Genomic DNA, 16,455 nt, shown 5'->3' on the forward strand with positions numbered 1-16,455 from the left:
CAAAGATTATCAGTCAGCTTTCATGGAAGACAACATAAATCAGAGAATTTGCTGCTGAGAAGCTCAAATCAGAGGATTTGGACAATTTTGATTTAACAAGCTTTCTAAACGATGAATTAATTACCAAAATAATTATAATTTAATTTGATAATCCATTCGTTTTCAAATAATCAATTTATTATTGCACCTCTAAAAATGAGTTTTCATTCAGATCTTAAAGATAGTCATACAAAAACATACTGAAGACATGAGTTAAGTCGAATGCATCTCCTGCCATTTTTGTAAACATTTGTTGCAGCTAAATCCAGCACATGGATCATTTAAAATTCAGTCACGTGCCCCAACGCCAAAAAACAAACACCTCCCTCTTAACCTGCAATAAAATCAACTCACGACTATTACTTAAAAGAAGGTTGCGAGTGGCAAAAAGAGATGAGTGTTGCACAGTGGAGGTGTAAAAAATAATAATAATTTTTTTTTTTTTAAAAACACACAGCCATTGGCAAGGTCACGTGGTCCTACGACGACACGGCCACAGCCAGGTCGGCAGCCAATCAGAGCGCGGGAGCTCGGTGGAGGAGGCGAGGCCTTTGGCGAGAGAGCGAAGGCGGGCGAGCGACGGAGCGAGTGAGAGTGGGATGTGGATGTGGGGGGGGGCGGCGGCGGCGACGCTAGCACAGAGCAGAGGTGGTGCAGCTTGCTAAGGAGGAAAGCGGGGGGCTTCGAAGGGAAGCCCGAGGGGCGACATGATACCGACACACGGCCGAGCCACGCAGGCCGCACCATGCGAGCCCCCGCCGCGGGCATAACGACGTCGGCTTCATGGTGACCGCCGCAGCTGCACTCGTTGGCTCCACAAGCTTCTCGACCGCAACTTGGCCGCAGAGGGTCCGCGGGGAAACATGGCCGAAGGTTCCCCCACTACACTTAATTTTCTCTCATTTTTAAAACCGACTAACGTGAACGATATGCGTTGGAAATGTTAAAAAGTGCCCACTCGTCTGTTTGCTATTTTATTTTTTTTTTACGTGCGCGTTCGCGTTTGAACGAGCGCGCGAAAGTGTGCGTTTGCGGTCCAGGAACGCACGCTCGCCATGTGTACACCTGCCTTTCGGAACAGCACCGCCCAGAACTCCCCGCAAGGAGAACAAACAACGTGTACAAAACAAGAGAATAACTTTTAACGGGCCTCTCCGCTCAAACGTGCTACTTAACATTCTGTTTTGTGGAAGATAAAATATCTAGTTTCGGGAATTACGACCGGCCGTGAACCTCACTCGACCTCCTCACCTCTAGTTAATTTAAATGACTCACTTTCACTCTGTTTTTATTTCCAGGAGGACCCGCCAGGTCCACTGAGCAGGAGGAGCGGACTCGCCCCCACGTCCGCTCAGGATCGGGCTTCTGCAAATGGTTCAACGTCCGCATGGGCTTTGGATTTATCTCCATGACAAGCAGCGAGGGGACCCCCGTCGACCCCCCTCTGGATGTTTTCGTGCACCAAGTAGGTGGTAACACACACACACACACACACACACACGCCCACACACACTGGCGTTCTGTAGATCATAACAGCATTACACACTACAAGCTCAGATGGTTTGCATCAGGCAAACGTGTGATGTGATCACGCGTTGTCCACGGGCCTAAAGGAAAAAAAAAAAGAAAAAAGAAAGAGAGGAGACAAAACACGCCTTACTTCCTCTCCTGGCCACATGCTGCAAGTGTAGTTTTCCTCCTCCTCCTCCCTCGCCCGCAGAGGGAGGAGAAGTGTCTCCCGCTTGGGCCTGCAGGGTTCCCACGGGTGCTTGAAATTCTTGGAAATGCTTGAATTTCAATGTTGGAATTTTGAAGGTTGCAAAAGAATAGTCTCGGAGCTTGAACGGGGGCTTTTTTATTTGGCGAGACGCAGCAGTTTGCGCGTTAGATGGAAACACGGAATGCAATATGTGGTGATAAAAATGTCCATAAAACTAATTAGGTTTTCGTTTAATTTCTTCTCACCCCCGCCTTTGCTGTTGGAAAAGATGAATTGTTTGCATAGATCCGATAACATCTTTCATTTTTGGAAAAAAAAAAAAAAAAAGTAAGAGGATTGGTGAAAAGATGCCATTTAATGCTTCTTTATTTTATCGAAAACGTGGGCAATTAAGATGCTTGAAAAATGTGCATGAACCATGTTAGTCGCATGAAGATGCACTTTTTCGTGTAAGTGAAGGATTTTGACTTGGAGTGATTCGGGTGCTGGAAAAGCTTGCAAGTTGATGTGAAAAATGTTTTGGAAAAGTGTATGAAAGTGCATGTGCATAACAGCATGATCGTTTCTATTCTGACACGTGAGAGGAATCGTTTTAAGTATGTGTAGAATATGAAAATATGACAGATTACAACAGCTGTATGGTGGCCGGGAAGCTTGAGTTTGACCTGTGAAAAGTACGCATGAAGTAGTTGGTGTGTATCATTAGGGCTGAAGAACGATTATTTTGTCGATGAATCGGATGAAAAGACATGTTTTGGTTTCCATCCCTTTCTTCCAAAACAGGGCATTATTTTGAATTGACGGCGTGGAAAAATGCACAAACATCAGTTAGTTATGACGTAATTACCGCTTGGGTCCGTAAACGTATCAGAAAACAGGCAAAAACATTGATCGTTGTTTTCTGAAGTAACAGCAATTTTTTTTATTTTCTAATTCAATGTGGAAAATAATCAATCCGCTTTCACGACGGAAGACGGAAATCAAATGTTGAGAAGCTGCTTTTCTGAGCATTTGGCCAATTTTAAATGGAAAAGGTATCGAAACGGTTAATCGATTATCGAAAATAGTCGCCGTTGCGCCGTTAATCGTGAATTTTTGTTTTAACCTCCTTTTTTTTCCCCCTCCCCCAATATTGCAACTTCATAACGTTAATCTCATATCGTTCCAGCTATTTCCCTTCACATATTTTGACTTCTCATCGCATTCTCCATTTTTTTTTTTTTTCCCTCTCCCTTTCGACGTGGCTCTTTTGTGGCAAGACGCTGGAAATATTCGATTTTGAAGGCTGAAGAAGGCACGCCGTCCCCCGCGCACTTTCCGTGTCGTTTTTCGTCCCTGTGCTCGTACGCTCCACTTGCTCATCAGCCCATCTCGGCACATCCTATTCCCTGTGTTCAATTGCCCCTTTTACGGCCTTGTTTTGAAAGCGCAAATTAGAAAAGGAATTCGAAAAGGACGCCGAGAGGCAGTTTGGCCGTTTGCTTTTAATTTGCCCGACTTTTTTTTTTTTCCCCCGCGTGCTTTTTATGTCGTCATCATCATCATCATCATCATCATCCCACGACACCTGCGGTCAAATGGTTTGCCCTTCACCCGGCAACGCGGCACGTCGGCATAAAAACGTCGGCGTGGGGCGGCCGTCGTCCTGGACCGCGTCGGTGCGCCGCCGCCGCATCGCTTTGACGCCGCGCTCCTCTTAATGGAGCGCATCTAAAAATAGAACCTGGGTCCAGTGAGAGCGGCGTATCGTTTGCATCCATATATCCGGATCGGCTTGATTTGCCTGCGTCGGAAAAAACGCTTTCCTTTTGCATGATGTTGTTTTGATAGGCCGCTGCTTGTGATTTATACGCGTTTTTTGGTTGTTGTTTTTCTTTTTGCAGTTTGCATGTGTCAGCGGGAAAAGCTGTAGTTGTCATGAATATACAAATAAGGAATTTACCAAATTAGGTTTACTTGCATAAATTATTTGTGTTTTTTTAGTCCTCTAAGGGCCGGTCTAAATTCATGGGAAAATATGGTTAGGCTAACTGTATTTTTGCGGGTTTCCTTTTGTGCCGATTTCATTAAAATTGCGTTGTCGGCCGTCTCGGTGCGCAGATTTCTCGCACCCCTCTAATGAGATCCAATACAAGAGATTTCATATTTCATAAACTGGAATAGCACGGGTATAGAATTGTGTTTTTTTTTGTACGACGCATTTTTTGTTTGTTTTCATCGTTGCTATGTATTTTTGTCTTCATTTTTACTTACTTATTAAATTATTATTTAATGGTTATTTTCATCTGGATTTTATTCTTATTTTATGTATTTCTTTTATAAAAAAAATTATTGAGATCTTTCGTTGCGGAACCCGTGCCAATGTTCTTGACCAAACGCACTAAAATCCGGTCTGCAACTGCGTTTTGATTCCCACCAAAATTCAATAGGGTAACCTCCCCCACCACCCCGCCCCGCCCCCTTTCGCATTGTCTTGTAAATTGCTCATTGATTTCATTAATTGAATTGATTGCGTAACCCTGCGAGCGTACACGCGGCAGCCGACTGCAAAGATTTGGCTGTGAAATTTGTGGCGCTTCAAATCACGCATGCCGGCCACTTGATTAGGTACATTTAAACCAGTTCCGTTCCAAAGACGATAAATGCACTTTTTGGGGATCAAAAGTTATGAATTAAACAAATTCGCACGCTGTATGTTTCCATTTAGAGCACACGTTGCTTTCCTACGTTTGCAGCAGCTACAAATGTGATGATTAGTAATCGCTTTGGAAAGGGGGAGAAAAAAAAAAAAACAGCTGCTGAGGCAGGAAGGAGGGGGGGGGAAGAAAAGATGAGTGTGTGTGTGTGTGTGTGTGTCAGAGAGCGGGAGGTCTCTTCATCAGGGCTCTTATATCTGATCACTTCCTTTTCGGTGTGTGCATGTGTGTGTGTTTGAGCTCCCGCTGGGACATGAAGGGGTGCGCGCTCTCCTTGGGAATTCTTTAGGGGGGGGGGGGGGAGGAATTTCTTTAAAGACAAAAAGGCAGGCGGGTTGGTTGGGGTGAAGGGGCTATGTGGTTTTGAGCTGGGGGGTTGGGGGGGGGGGTCTGTTTGCCCTTTGTCGGTAATCAGTTTGAAATGTTGAACAGTGCGCGGGCCGCTCGTCCCGAAGCCTCCAGAGAGCGTGTGTTCAATTTCCAGCGAGTGTGTGCGCGTGTGCGCGCGCGCGCGCGCCAGGATGCGCGGCGAAGTGTTGGAAGCCGTCTCAGGTTTTTTTTGCGCAGCGAGAGCAGCCGTGAGCGCGTTTGCTGCAGTGAGGTTAAAGTGGGGCCCCTTAGTGAGATTAACCTCTGGTGCGTGTCACCGTTTGGCATGCAGGCCCCGCCCACTTCCCCGCCTCCCGATAGCCAGTGTCAGGCTTTGTCTCTCGGCTATCTCAAGCCAGGAAAAAAAAAAAAAAAAAAAAAAAAAGGTGAAAGACGTGACTTCCTGAAGAAGAAAACTGAAATAGCCCCATGAGAAGTTGGTGGCATTTTGTATTGAAATCTGACAGCTTTTTTTTTTTTTTTTTTGTCATGCAAATGTAGTGTTTCAAGTGTGTGTGTGCGTGTTGAGGCGGGGATTTTTGGTGCGTTATTTTTGTGTTTCTCTGTGGGCGGCTTGTTGCTCGTGGCGCTTTGGGCGTTTTGTGGGATTCCTTCCGGAATTGGACGAAATGGTCACACATGAGTAGCAATGTAGAAATACACATGGATTAGAAATATCGTCGCTGTCTCCATTTTTTTTTTTTCAATTTTCTTATTTTTACTTGCTTGTCGTTTTGGTTAATCAAATTTATCCCTTAAAACGCAAGTCAACCCAAACGTATATTTTTTTCAAGAATATGTTCCCAGCAGGCCCACTAGTTGAAACAGGGCGTTCTAATAAATATTGCGTTTGTGGAATAAGAGTTAATCCACCGGTTTTTAGCCATCTCCGGGGGCGGCCATTTTGTCTTCTGTGGACTGAAAATGACATCACGACCGCTCACAACGACCAATCACGGCTGACCCGTTCTCTGAATCCGAGCCGTGATTGGTCGTTGCGAGCGGTTGTGATGTCATTTTCAGTCCACAGAAGACAAAATGGCCGCCCCCGGGGATGGCTAAAAACGAGTGCATATCGTAAAATCTAGTAATATATTCTTGAAAAAAATATGTCTGGGTTGCCTTCGTTTTAAGGCAATTAAAAAAAACCGACCGCCTTAAATAGTCAAATGAATAAAACAGCAACAACAACAATATTTGTTAATTAATAATGATTATAGAAATAATAACAATCCGAGTAATCCTTTTAAACGGCGAGTTCTGCCAGATTGTTTTTGAAGATGAATAAATATAAAACTCGTTTGTTTTTAACATGTATTTTAATTCAAAGCTGCCAAAAAAGAAAAGTTGCATGACTTTTTCGCACTAATTCCCCCTTTTGATGAGAACGTCATACGCAAAATCTCGCCCGCCGATGATTCGCCCGAACGCGGTCGCGCTTCTCTTCGGCGCACGTCATATCTTTTGAAAAGGATTTCTCGATGAAATATTCAGTGTAAAACCAAAACAAGTTATTCCCTTTTTAAATGAGTATTGATTATTAGCCGTTTGTCCTGAATAATGCATCGTTTGTGGCGGTTGAGAGTAGATTCGCTCGCACCCGCCTGGGGGCTTTCGTTGAGCGGGCCGCCTGCGTCCAATGTTGGCCCGTGCCGTCGGCTTGTCACCAAACCAAAAAAATTCCGTGGCGTTATAACCTCATCTATCTTCTTATTTTCATGCTCTGTTAGGCCGGGGCCGAGCTTATTTGGCGTTTCGACGCTGAAGTTACGATTTATAATAATAACGACCGATTGGCGAGTACCGATACCAGCTTTAAATTTTGGTGTCACGAGCCGTACGGGCTGCCGATGCCGGCCGCCGATACTTAAGGGGGAAAAAAAATGGGGCATTGAATTTGTCCTCCCATGCTGCTTAGAAACACTGATGATGTTTTCTAGAAAGCAAGATTGTTTGTTCGCAGCGCGTGCGTAACGGTGCTGAAAGTGGCCATCTTTTGGTACCTTTCTTGTACCGTTGCAACTACGGGTGTAACGATTCATCGACAGCTGAGCAATAATCACTTTAATCGATACATATTGTGATGATCGATTAATTGTTTGGAGGATGGATATGAAGAGGGTTTTTTTTCAGGGCCGATACTGATACCGATTAACCGTAGTCAAGGAGGCCGATAACCGATATTTGAAGCCGCTATTCGTTTGCAGTACAATGAAGCATATCGTATAAATTGTAAAAATACAAACGGCGACGCGTACCGTGCCTTTAAGCATGTTTATTAAACATTTTTTCAAACAAGATTTTCAACATGTGAGGTTTTTTTTTTCTCTTTGTTTTAAAATTTGAACAAAAAGTGCAGGGAGCTCTCAGAAATTGAAAACGAAGAAATAGTTCCCTGAAGTTTACACGGTTTTAAATTGGCCTTTATCAGCCAGTTGATTTTTAAAATGCATATGCATTAAAGTGTCAAATATCGGCACCGATAATCAGCCTGGCCGATTATTGGCCGATTCCGAGTTAAGAGTCGTTGTTTAACGTTAAAGTTTCAACCTCTGAGCAATAAATATTCTCCCGATTCCTGTAGTCCTTCGTGAAAGCCGCCTGATTACTATTTTTGTTTCTTCACAATAAGCCATCTTCAAGCATCCGCTTTCACTTTGAGAAACCATGATCAACATTTTTGCCGATTTTCGGACAAGTTACAGACCACAGCAGGAGGTGAATCAGAATGAATTTGTTTGTGCATTTTCTGCACTGTCAATTGGAAATAATCTATATTTGAATGCGAAGGGGATGGAAATGAAAACAGGTTCTTTGAAAATCGAATTCATCAATGAATCAACAAAATCATGAACAGATGAATCGATAATGCAAATAATCGTTAATTGCGGCCCTGGTTGCAAGTCTTCTATGCGGCCGTCTTGGCAGTTGCTGGATGTTGTTAATTTGAAGCCGCGGAACATTGAAAGCTTTTAAGTATCGGGCGGGGGGCGGGGGTTGGGCTCGGGTTCAAGGGTCATGGACACTAATGACAATATGCTGAGGCTTAAGGGCGCCTTTGTGGGTGGTTTTTCAAATGTGCGCGTGTGTGCGCGCGCGCGTAAGAGTAACGCCCCCCCCCCCCCCCCCCAGCCCCTTTCCTCATCTTGGCTTTCTACATCCGCTCATGCAAAAAGCCGCTAAGTGTCACCCCCCCCAACGGCGCAGGCACGGCATCGCCGCTGCGAGCGTCCCGTAATTCGCCACGGCGGTCATCTCCGCTTCCACATCATCCCATTCACCTTGCCGCTTCCTGTATCGATTGGCGGCTCTGGTGATGACGAGGGCCCGGCCGGCCAAAAAGGAGGGCTATTTCTAGCCGGCGCGCCGTATCGATCGCCGCGCGCGCTCCTTCCCACGCGCGCGCTCCAAAGCGGGTCAAAACGCACAGCTTTGCATTTCTTGGAGAATTGTCGGCCGCGTCGCTTTCATTTCCGACAAGCTGCCGGTGTGGTCCGGGGGCTGAGAGGCGTCTACCTTTGACCTCCTGATCAGATGGGGTGTGGGCTCAGGACCTCCCCCTCCCTCCCTCCCTCCCTCCCTCCACCCAGCGCTCAGAAGTTGCTCCTGGGCTCTGGAGGCGTTCCGCGAGCGCCCTCCTCCACACGCCTTGGTTTGTGCTCCCCCGTCCTCTCATTCGTTGCCCTTTGGCGACCTCCGCGCAGAAACTTCCAGAGCGGGTCAGGGCACCCGTTAGGTCATTTTGGACGACGGCACTCGGGTTGCGGCCTAGATTTTCTGCGAGGCGTTTGATTATTTGTTTATTTTTAGAGATAGACCGATATGCTTTTTTCAGGGCCGATACCGATTATTAGTGGTCAAGGAGGCCGATAAGCCGATATTCATTTTCAGTAAAAAGGAAAGGAAAATATTGGCATCAAAATCTAAAGAAAAATTTGCTCTTAACTTTGTTGCAATGTCTTTAAGCATTTTTATTGAACAATGTTTCAGGTTAGCTTGTTTATTTATTTTTTAAAAATTGACAATATAGATCTCTGTTATCAAATTCTAACAAAAAGTTCAGGGAGCGTGTCAGCATGTCTTAAAAAGGATGAATGAAAACTTAAACAATAGCTCCGTGTAGTTTTCTACAGTAAATGAACATTTCAAAATGTCAAAATGACAGAAATGTTAAACTTTCTCATGTCTTTGTTTTGATTTCCACAGTTTTAAATTGATTTATTATCGGCCAGCAGAGTTTTAAAAAAGGCCGATGCCGATATTCGTCAATAAGCTAGCTAGCTAGCGCTAAGCTAAGATCACTTGTTTTCTTTTTATCCAGAGCATGTGAACAATATTGGCACTTCCTTCAACTAACGATAATTGTAAATAATCGATTCATCTGTTGATTGTTTTTGTTGGTTAATTGATGAATTGTATCTAAAAAAAAAAAAAAAAAAACATGCTTTAATTTTCACCCTTTATTAAAAAATGGGACATTATCTCAAATTGACAGCGCAGAAGATGCACAAACATGAATTCCTTACGATTCAGTTCCTGGTTTGGTCCGTAAAGTGAGACGATTGGCACACATATTGATCAGCAAGATGGTTTGCAAATATCTTATTTTGAAAAATCACAAAGCGAAGCGGTCTGCTTTCCTTTACTATCAGGAGACTTATCGGGACAAATTTAAAATCAGTAAGGTCTCTAAATGACCAATTTATTATCGCAATATGAATCGATTATTTTGCTAAACCAGTTTTCGATTGATTAATCGTTGCAACTTTAAATAATACCGCGTATTGACTAGAATTTCACTTTTTTTTTTTTTTGTGCCAACCTTGTTATGCAAGGATGCGTCTGGACGTTTGGATTTCGGCGATCGGCGTCAGTCCGGGCCTCGGGTGCCGTTCGGGCGGCATCATGGAGACGTTTTGTTGCTTTGCGAGATCCGAGCTCAACGCCGACAGGAAGTCGAGCTCCTCCGCATCCTGCGGCTGCTGAGCAAAAGCAGCTGTGCGGCTTCCTCACTGGCGCATTGTGGAAGTCGCTCGCGGTGGGGATGGGACTGTGCGGGGGTGTTGTTTTATTGGGCCGGGGGTGTTTAAAGCTCTCAACTTTGACCCGGAGACGGAGGATTGATGCGTTCGTGGCGATCACCTGTCGGCGGTCTGAGACGCGTAAAACCCGCGGCGGTCCCCCGAGATAAACGTTGATTTTTAAAATGCTGAGAGGACGTCAAAGATGTTTTTTTTTTTTTTTTTTTTTGTTTAATTTCCGTCTGCATTCCGCTCTCGTATCCTGAGCCCCAAGGCCACATCCAAGACCCGAATAGCTGAAATAGATGTGCTTCAAATGTAATAAATGTCAAGGATCCAACTTTTACTGCGACTTGTACCGTGATGATGACCATGTTTCCGAAAGAAATTCCACCTGTTGTTGAACATAAGCCTTTATTCACAAATATGACTAAATATGACGTTATATGTTATGTCATGATGTTATGAAAACCAGATGTGCTACAGAAAAAAGCAAGGGCAGATTCTGAAACGGCGCAAAAATCCTTCTTTAAAAGTTGACATGCTATTGTGATTTAAAAAAAAAAAAAAAAAAAGTCAAAACGCGTTGACCGGTGTTATCTTTGCGTTTTTTTTTCAAAACAAAACATTTGCAAACAGCTGCTTTTACTTTGACAACCGACGATCGACATTTTTGCCGATTCTCAGACGCGTTACGGCCCAAACCAGGAACTCAATCATGAATTTGTTTGAGCTTTTTCTGCAAAGTCCTGTTTTTGGAATAAAGGGATGGAAATTAAAACATGTTTCTTATCCCCGATTCATCGACAAAATAATAGACCGATGAATCAATTTTTACAATAATCCGCAGCCCCAGACCTGCTTGTCTCATGCATTGAATTTGAAATAAGCATTTTGGTATATCAACCCTTTTTATATCTGTACGGATTTGTACAAATTGTCGCTTGATAATGTATGTTTCCATGATCTGCATATTTTGATTGTAAAATGAAAAATAATCAAATAAGTGAGTAGGCGGAGTTCCCATTATTATGTTTTGAGCCCCCCCCCCAAAAAAAGAATGTTTTGTGTTGACTTTATTTTCAACACACAAAATATACAACAGTACATATATTTGATAAATCCCACAAAGTCTGTTGTGGTACAATACCCCAAAAATGTCGATAAATTAGGTTACTTTTCGATAATTATGAAATAGTGCACAGAGGTCAAAAGAGCTTTGAATCGAAATGATATTCGCCGCCCCCCTATACAGGTGATTTTCCATGAAGAAAGCATCCCTTTGCTTCATGTATAGCGTACTGTCGCCATGGTAACGGCCATAGTGGAGGAACACTGCTGAGCATATTTCTCCTTTTACATTTGACATCACCCTACTTACACACGTACGTGCGTGCGTAAGTGCCGGCAGCAGGCGTCGCGTGGGCGCGCGTTTACCTACGACGCGCCGCGGCCCGCCAAGGTCACCGATGCCGGCGCCCCCCCCCCCCTTTTTTTTTTTTTTTTTTTTTTTTTTTTTTTTTTTTTTTTTTTATCGGCCGCCTGTCGCGTGCCATCCGGAAGACCCAAATGGTCGCTCGGCGGCCGAGCGGCAACGGAATCAATCCGAGCGGACGTAGAATCTTGACGAAATGGCCGCAACCTCCTCCTCCTCCTGCGGGGGGGTGGGCGGTCGGGGTGACGCAATAGGAAGCCGTGTCCCTGCAAATTGCAGATAAACATAATACTGGCAGCTCATGCCAGATAAGGCCGTGACCGTTGATACAAAGCTTGTATTTCGGAAGATGTCAGGCTACAACTGGCACACTTGCCAAGTACGCTCGAGCAGCTTTTGCTCGCCGATGCTAACCCATGGAGAAGCATTTCACGATTCTGCCTTGCCATATGGTGGCACGCCTGATGATGATGAAAAAACATTAAACAACCCTTTTCAATTCCTCTTTTTCCAACCGAACACGTTGTTGTGAACCTTTGAGCGCGGCGCACGCACGCACGCTGACTGAGGGCTGTCGTGTTTTTGTCTCTCAGAGCAAGCTGGTGATGGAGGGCTTCCGAAGCTTAAAGGAGGGCGTGCCGGTGGAGTTCACCTACAAGAAGTCCTGCAAGGGCCTCGAGTCCCTGCGGGTGACCGGACCGGGCGGGGGACCCTGCGCTGGCAGCGAGAGGAGGCCCAAAGGGAAGGTCCCGCTCCAGAAGCGCAAACCAAAGGGAGACCGGTCAGTTGCACACTTTCAAAATGCTGTCCATAAACACAGCGAGGCATGTTGGATGTATTTTTTTCAAGTCGGTAGCCTCCGCGTGCAGTACATGACCGTCGGTCGCCATGGTTATTGAGACGGAACGGAGCACGCTGCCCTGGCGCGCATGCCTCCGTACGATCAATTTTGCAGCGTTCATCGGAGGGATTTGCATCGCAATGCAGTCGCGGCACAATCAATGACTGGGATCTGAATATGGATCTCATACATGGCTTCCTTTTTGCTGCCGATATAGCCCGTACAAGAAAATCCCACGTCCATACGTGTATGGTTCGTGTCCGTCACACGCGGAGTAGCTTCTAGGAAAGCAGGTGGAAGTTTATTTTACACGGCTGAATAATTCAGCCTATTTGGCCACAAGTGATCCAATGTCAGCGGTCAAGTGACCGAGGACAGTCGCCGGCCTCATCCGGGTCACTTTTGGGGGCCCCCTGCTGGCCGTTTTCACTTTTGAATTCATCCCGAGTAAGTCAGCAAATGCGGTGCGGCCGGTTGAACAGCTCACTCGCAAGGTTTTGGGCTTTCATGTTTACACTGCATCATCAAATGGCCAAAAACAACAGCATTTTGGTTGTTTTTGTGTAGTAGTGGGAGGGGCCTCAGTCACAGCGCAGGGAATTACGAACAGTTCCAAAGAGCGTTCATGTTGGCACAAAACGTTAAGGCCCAAAAAATGTCAGGAGCTGACACTGACCCGGGGTTAATCAGAGGCTTATTAAATGGTGCTAACTCCCGTTAATGGCCCAATTCTTTTTTCTATTTTTTTTTTTTTTGATATAGCAAAACTTTGCAGGGGTGTGTTGACTTTATCTTCATTTTTTTTTTTATCCATTTGGAGATGTAAGTCATTGATTGATTGGGCGGCATGGCTCACTGGTCGTTTCCCAACCCAGAGGTTGTGGGTTCCATCCCTGGCTGCCGCGACCATGCCGAAGTGTCCTTGAGCAAGATACTGACCCCCCCAGTTGCTCCAGTAGGTAGATGCGATGTGAGGGTCGAGCGCCTTAATAGGCGGAAAAAGACCATTTAGCATTGTGCCGTTGTACTGCATTGCGATGCCTAGTCCTCCCTTCCACGGTAATGATGCCTGAAATTGTGTAAAAGGGGGAAGTCAACCCAAATATATTTTGCGATCGTGGAGTAAGAGTTAATCCACTCGTTGTTAGCCATCTCTGGGGGCGGCGCGCGCGTTCATTTCCGCTTTGTGATTATTCTTCATGCCTCTACTTGTTTGGCAGCATTGCTTTGGTTGCATATAGATCTGTATGTATACTAGGTCTGCACAATGTTGGGAAAAGATGCGATATGGATTTGGACTATAGCGATACTTTAACATGTTCCAAAATAAATTACAATTGTATTTTCTAATGAAAGAAATACATTTTATCCATGCATTCTTAGCTAATTAATTGTAATCACCCAAGATAATTGGGTTGTGATGCACATTTAAGTTTGAGTCTGATTGGTCAAATTCAGATAAAAGCATACGATTCCATAAGAACATTATTGTATGTCTTTGCATATTGCGATTTTTCCCAATATATTGTGCAGCCCTAGTATATGTGTGTGTGTGTGTATATATATATATATGTATATATGTACATATACATATGTATATGTACATATGTATATGTATATACATATACACATATACATATGTATATGTACATATGTGTATATATACATATACTGCATATATATTGCAGATCCATGTGTGTGTGTGTATATATACATGTATATATACATATGTATACGTATATACATATGTATATATACATGTATATATACACACACACACATGGATCTGCAATATATATGCAGTATATGTATATATACATATGTATATGTATATATATATACACACACACACATGGATCTGCAATTACGAAATTCACCTCTTGATGGCAGTATGACAACAGGATTTTCCAGTGGACTAACAAGCACGGCGATGGATGGACTCCACCCCTTTATATTCTTGGAAAAAAGTGGTACATAGTCGCCCTGCTTTTTTTCAAGAATATAAAGAAGTGGAGTCCCTCCATAGCCGTGCTTGTTAGTCCACTCGAAAATCCTGTTGTCATACTGCCATCAAGTGGTGAATGATAGTAAGTGCAGATACAGATGTTTCCCAACATGCCAAGTAATGATACCATTTCAATTAACACACAAATTGATGATTGCACTTAGTGTTTATTGTGATTAGTGATTAATTCAAACATACACAGTATATATAAAGATGACATTTTATTTGATTTTACATGCATATATATTCATTCAAGCCTTCTGTGCCCCTGCAGCTGTTACAACTGTGGAGGTCTGGACCACCACGCGAAGGAGTGTAGCCTGCCCCCCCAGCCAAAGAAATGCCACTGCTGCCAGAGCATCACGCACATGGTGGCCCAATGCCCCCACAAGGCGCCCCCCGCAGGCTCTCAGGACCAACACGCGTCTACCTCGGCCTCCGGCCCGGGGTCCTACCTCGGCCCCCCAGAGGACGAGGAGCGCTACGGCGCCTCTCCCCTGGGGGGCTCGTCCTCGTCCCCCGAAGAGCCCCCAGGTCAGCGCGGTGCCCGGACCCAGAGGTGGAGGAAATCCTAGAGAGACTCTCGTCCGCGACGCTCCGCTCCCCCTTTGCTCCATCTACCTCACACCTGTGACAAAAATGGGAGGTCTTCACTTCTTTGACTTTTTACCTGCCTCGGGTGTCATTGTCCAAGCGTGCGGCTGTGGCAACCATCCGACGCCTGTGCCTGCCAGGAAAACATTGCAGCTATTAAAAAACAAAGTCAACACAAACATTCGTGACAAGAGTATGTTTCTATGCAGGCTCACTAGTCGAAACAAGGCGTTGCGATTAATAGCGCGCTTGTGGAATACGAGTTGAAGGGGAAGTCAACCCAAACATTTCTTTCAAGAATATGTTCTATGCAGGCTCACTAGTTGGAACAAGGCATTCTGATAAATATTGCGTTTGTGGAATGAGAGTTCATCCGCCCGTTTTTAGCCATCTCAGTGGGCGGCCATTTTGTCACTTCTGTCGACTGAAGATGACATCGCAGCTGCTCGGGGCTCAGGTAACGACCAATCACGGCCGAACTTCAGAAAACAGCTGAGCCGTGATTGGTCGTTACCTGAGCCTTGAGCAGCTGTGATGTCATTTTCAGTCGACAGAAGTGACAAAATGGCCGCCCCCAGAGATGGCTAAAAACGGGTGGATTAACTCTTATTCCACAAACGCAATATTCATCAGAATGCCGTGTTTCAACTAGGGGGCCTGCATAGAACATGTTCTGGAAAAAAATATGTTTGGGTTGACTCCCCCCCCACTTTAAGATGCAAAATCCACCTGTTTTTAGCCATCTCTGGGGGCGGCGGCCATTTTGTCGACTGAAAATGACATCACAGTTACTCGGGGCAATCACGGCTCGGCTGAGCCGTGATTGGCCGTTACCCCAGCCCTGAGCAACTGTGATGTCATTTTCGGTCGACAAAATGGCCGCCCCCAGACATGGCTAAAAACAGGTGGATTAGCTCTTATTCCACAAACGCAATATTCATCACAAGGCCTTGTTTCAACACGTGGGACCACATAGAACATGTTACACAGCTAAGAACACATTTTTAACTCAATGTCTGTACCCAGTTTGCCACAACATTGTGCATACCTGCACAATCTAATGAGGTCCAATCCAAGAGGCTTACCCGAAATGTGCAAATAATCAATACGAGCAAGCGCGGCCCATCACTGAACTATGTGACGGCAGACTTTGTCCATTGGACGTCATTCGATTGTGCACGTATACCTAATAGTGTGTCTTGAAAGAAGTCAAGAAAAAAAAACGCATTTGCATGCTCGCAAAGATTAACACTATTAACCCTTCGTCGTTGTTATGATCATAGATGGACACGCCTTAGACTGGACGCCGTAATACTCAACTAGCTTCGAATCAAAATGCGGTTAGTCAAAAGAGTTCCACGCTGTTAAGACGGCCGCAAAATCATTAATATATATGTAAAGTCCCGATTATATATATAAATGAGATTCTATTAAGTTAGGCTTATTTTGGAAGGAGTTTTAGAGCTAACGTAGGTTGAAGGCGCTCGTGTCGTATCAAAAAAAACACCTTTCACGGCACATTATGGAACATGTTTACACAAGGCGAGGGACTAGATTGTTTGGCGTATGAGCTTTGGTGCTTTTGCTGGCACGATGTGTCGCGCCGCGCCGCGCTCAGCTTGTGACCTCGCAGCTCCCCTCCGACCGTGTTGAATGTGAAACCGGCGAATCGTCTCGCTGTCGAGTTGCATCCCACTCTTGGGACAAAGCAAATAACTTTGTATGATGCGAACGC

General features: G+C 44.9%; 2 protein-coding genes across 4 annotated transcripts in view; one reads left to right on the forward strand and one right to left on the reverse strand.

The window, feature by feature from the left end:
* Positions 1 to 15,019, forward strand: part of lin28b (lin-28 homolog B (C. elegans)) — a 20,804-nt gene extending 5,785 nt beyond the window's left edge. Inside the window, exons 1-4 of one of the 2 annotated variants that reach the window (XM_086018967.1) lie at positions 634 to 912; positions 1,338 to 1,504; positions 11,874 to 12,061; positions 14,401 to 15,018. In XM_086018967.1, coding sequence (XP_085875093.1) covers positions 903 to 912; positions 1,338 to 1,504; positions 11,874 to 12,061; positions 14,401 to 14,701 — 666 coding nt within the window. In that variant the 5' untranslated portion in view covers positions 634 to 902 and the 3' untranslated portion in view covers positions 14,702 to 15,018. Of the gene's footprint in view, positions 1 to 633; positions 913 to 1,337; positions 1,505 to 11,873; positions 12,062 to 14,400 lie in introns of those variants that run through there. The other variant, XM_086018966.1, reaches the window with a different exon arrangement.
* Positions 14,359 to 16,455, reverse strand: part of LOC147128251 (glutamate receptor ionotropic, kainate 2-like) — a 112,436-nt gene continuing 110,339 nt past the window's right edge. The window contains exon 19 of one of the 2 annotated variants that reach the window (XR_015083889.1): positions 14,359 to 14,853. The gene's annotated coding sequence lies outside the window, so the exon portion shown is untranslated. The remainder of the gene's footprint in view (positions 14,854 to 16,455) is intronic. The other variant, XR_015083890.1, reaches the window with a different exon arrangement.

The sequence above is a fragment of the Filicampus tigris genome, chromosome 20 (assembly GCF_054856515.1).
Source record: "Filicampus tigris isolate MCC_2025a chromosome 20, RoL_Ftig_1.0, whole genome shotgun sequence".
In the NCBI taxonomy this organism is placed as follows: Eukaryota; Metazoa; Chordata; class Actinopteri; order Syngnathiformes; family Syngnathidae; genus Filicampus; species Filicampus tigris.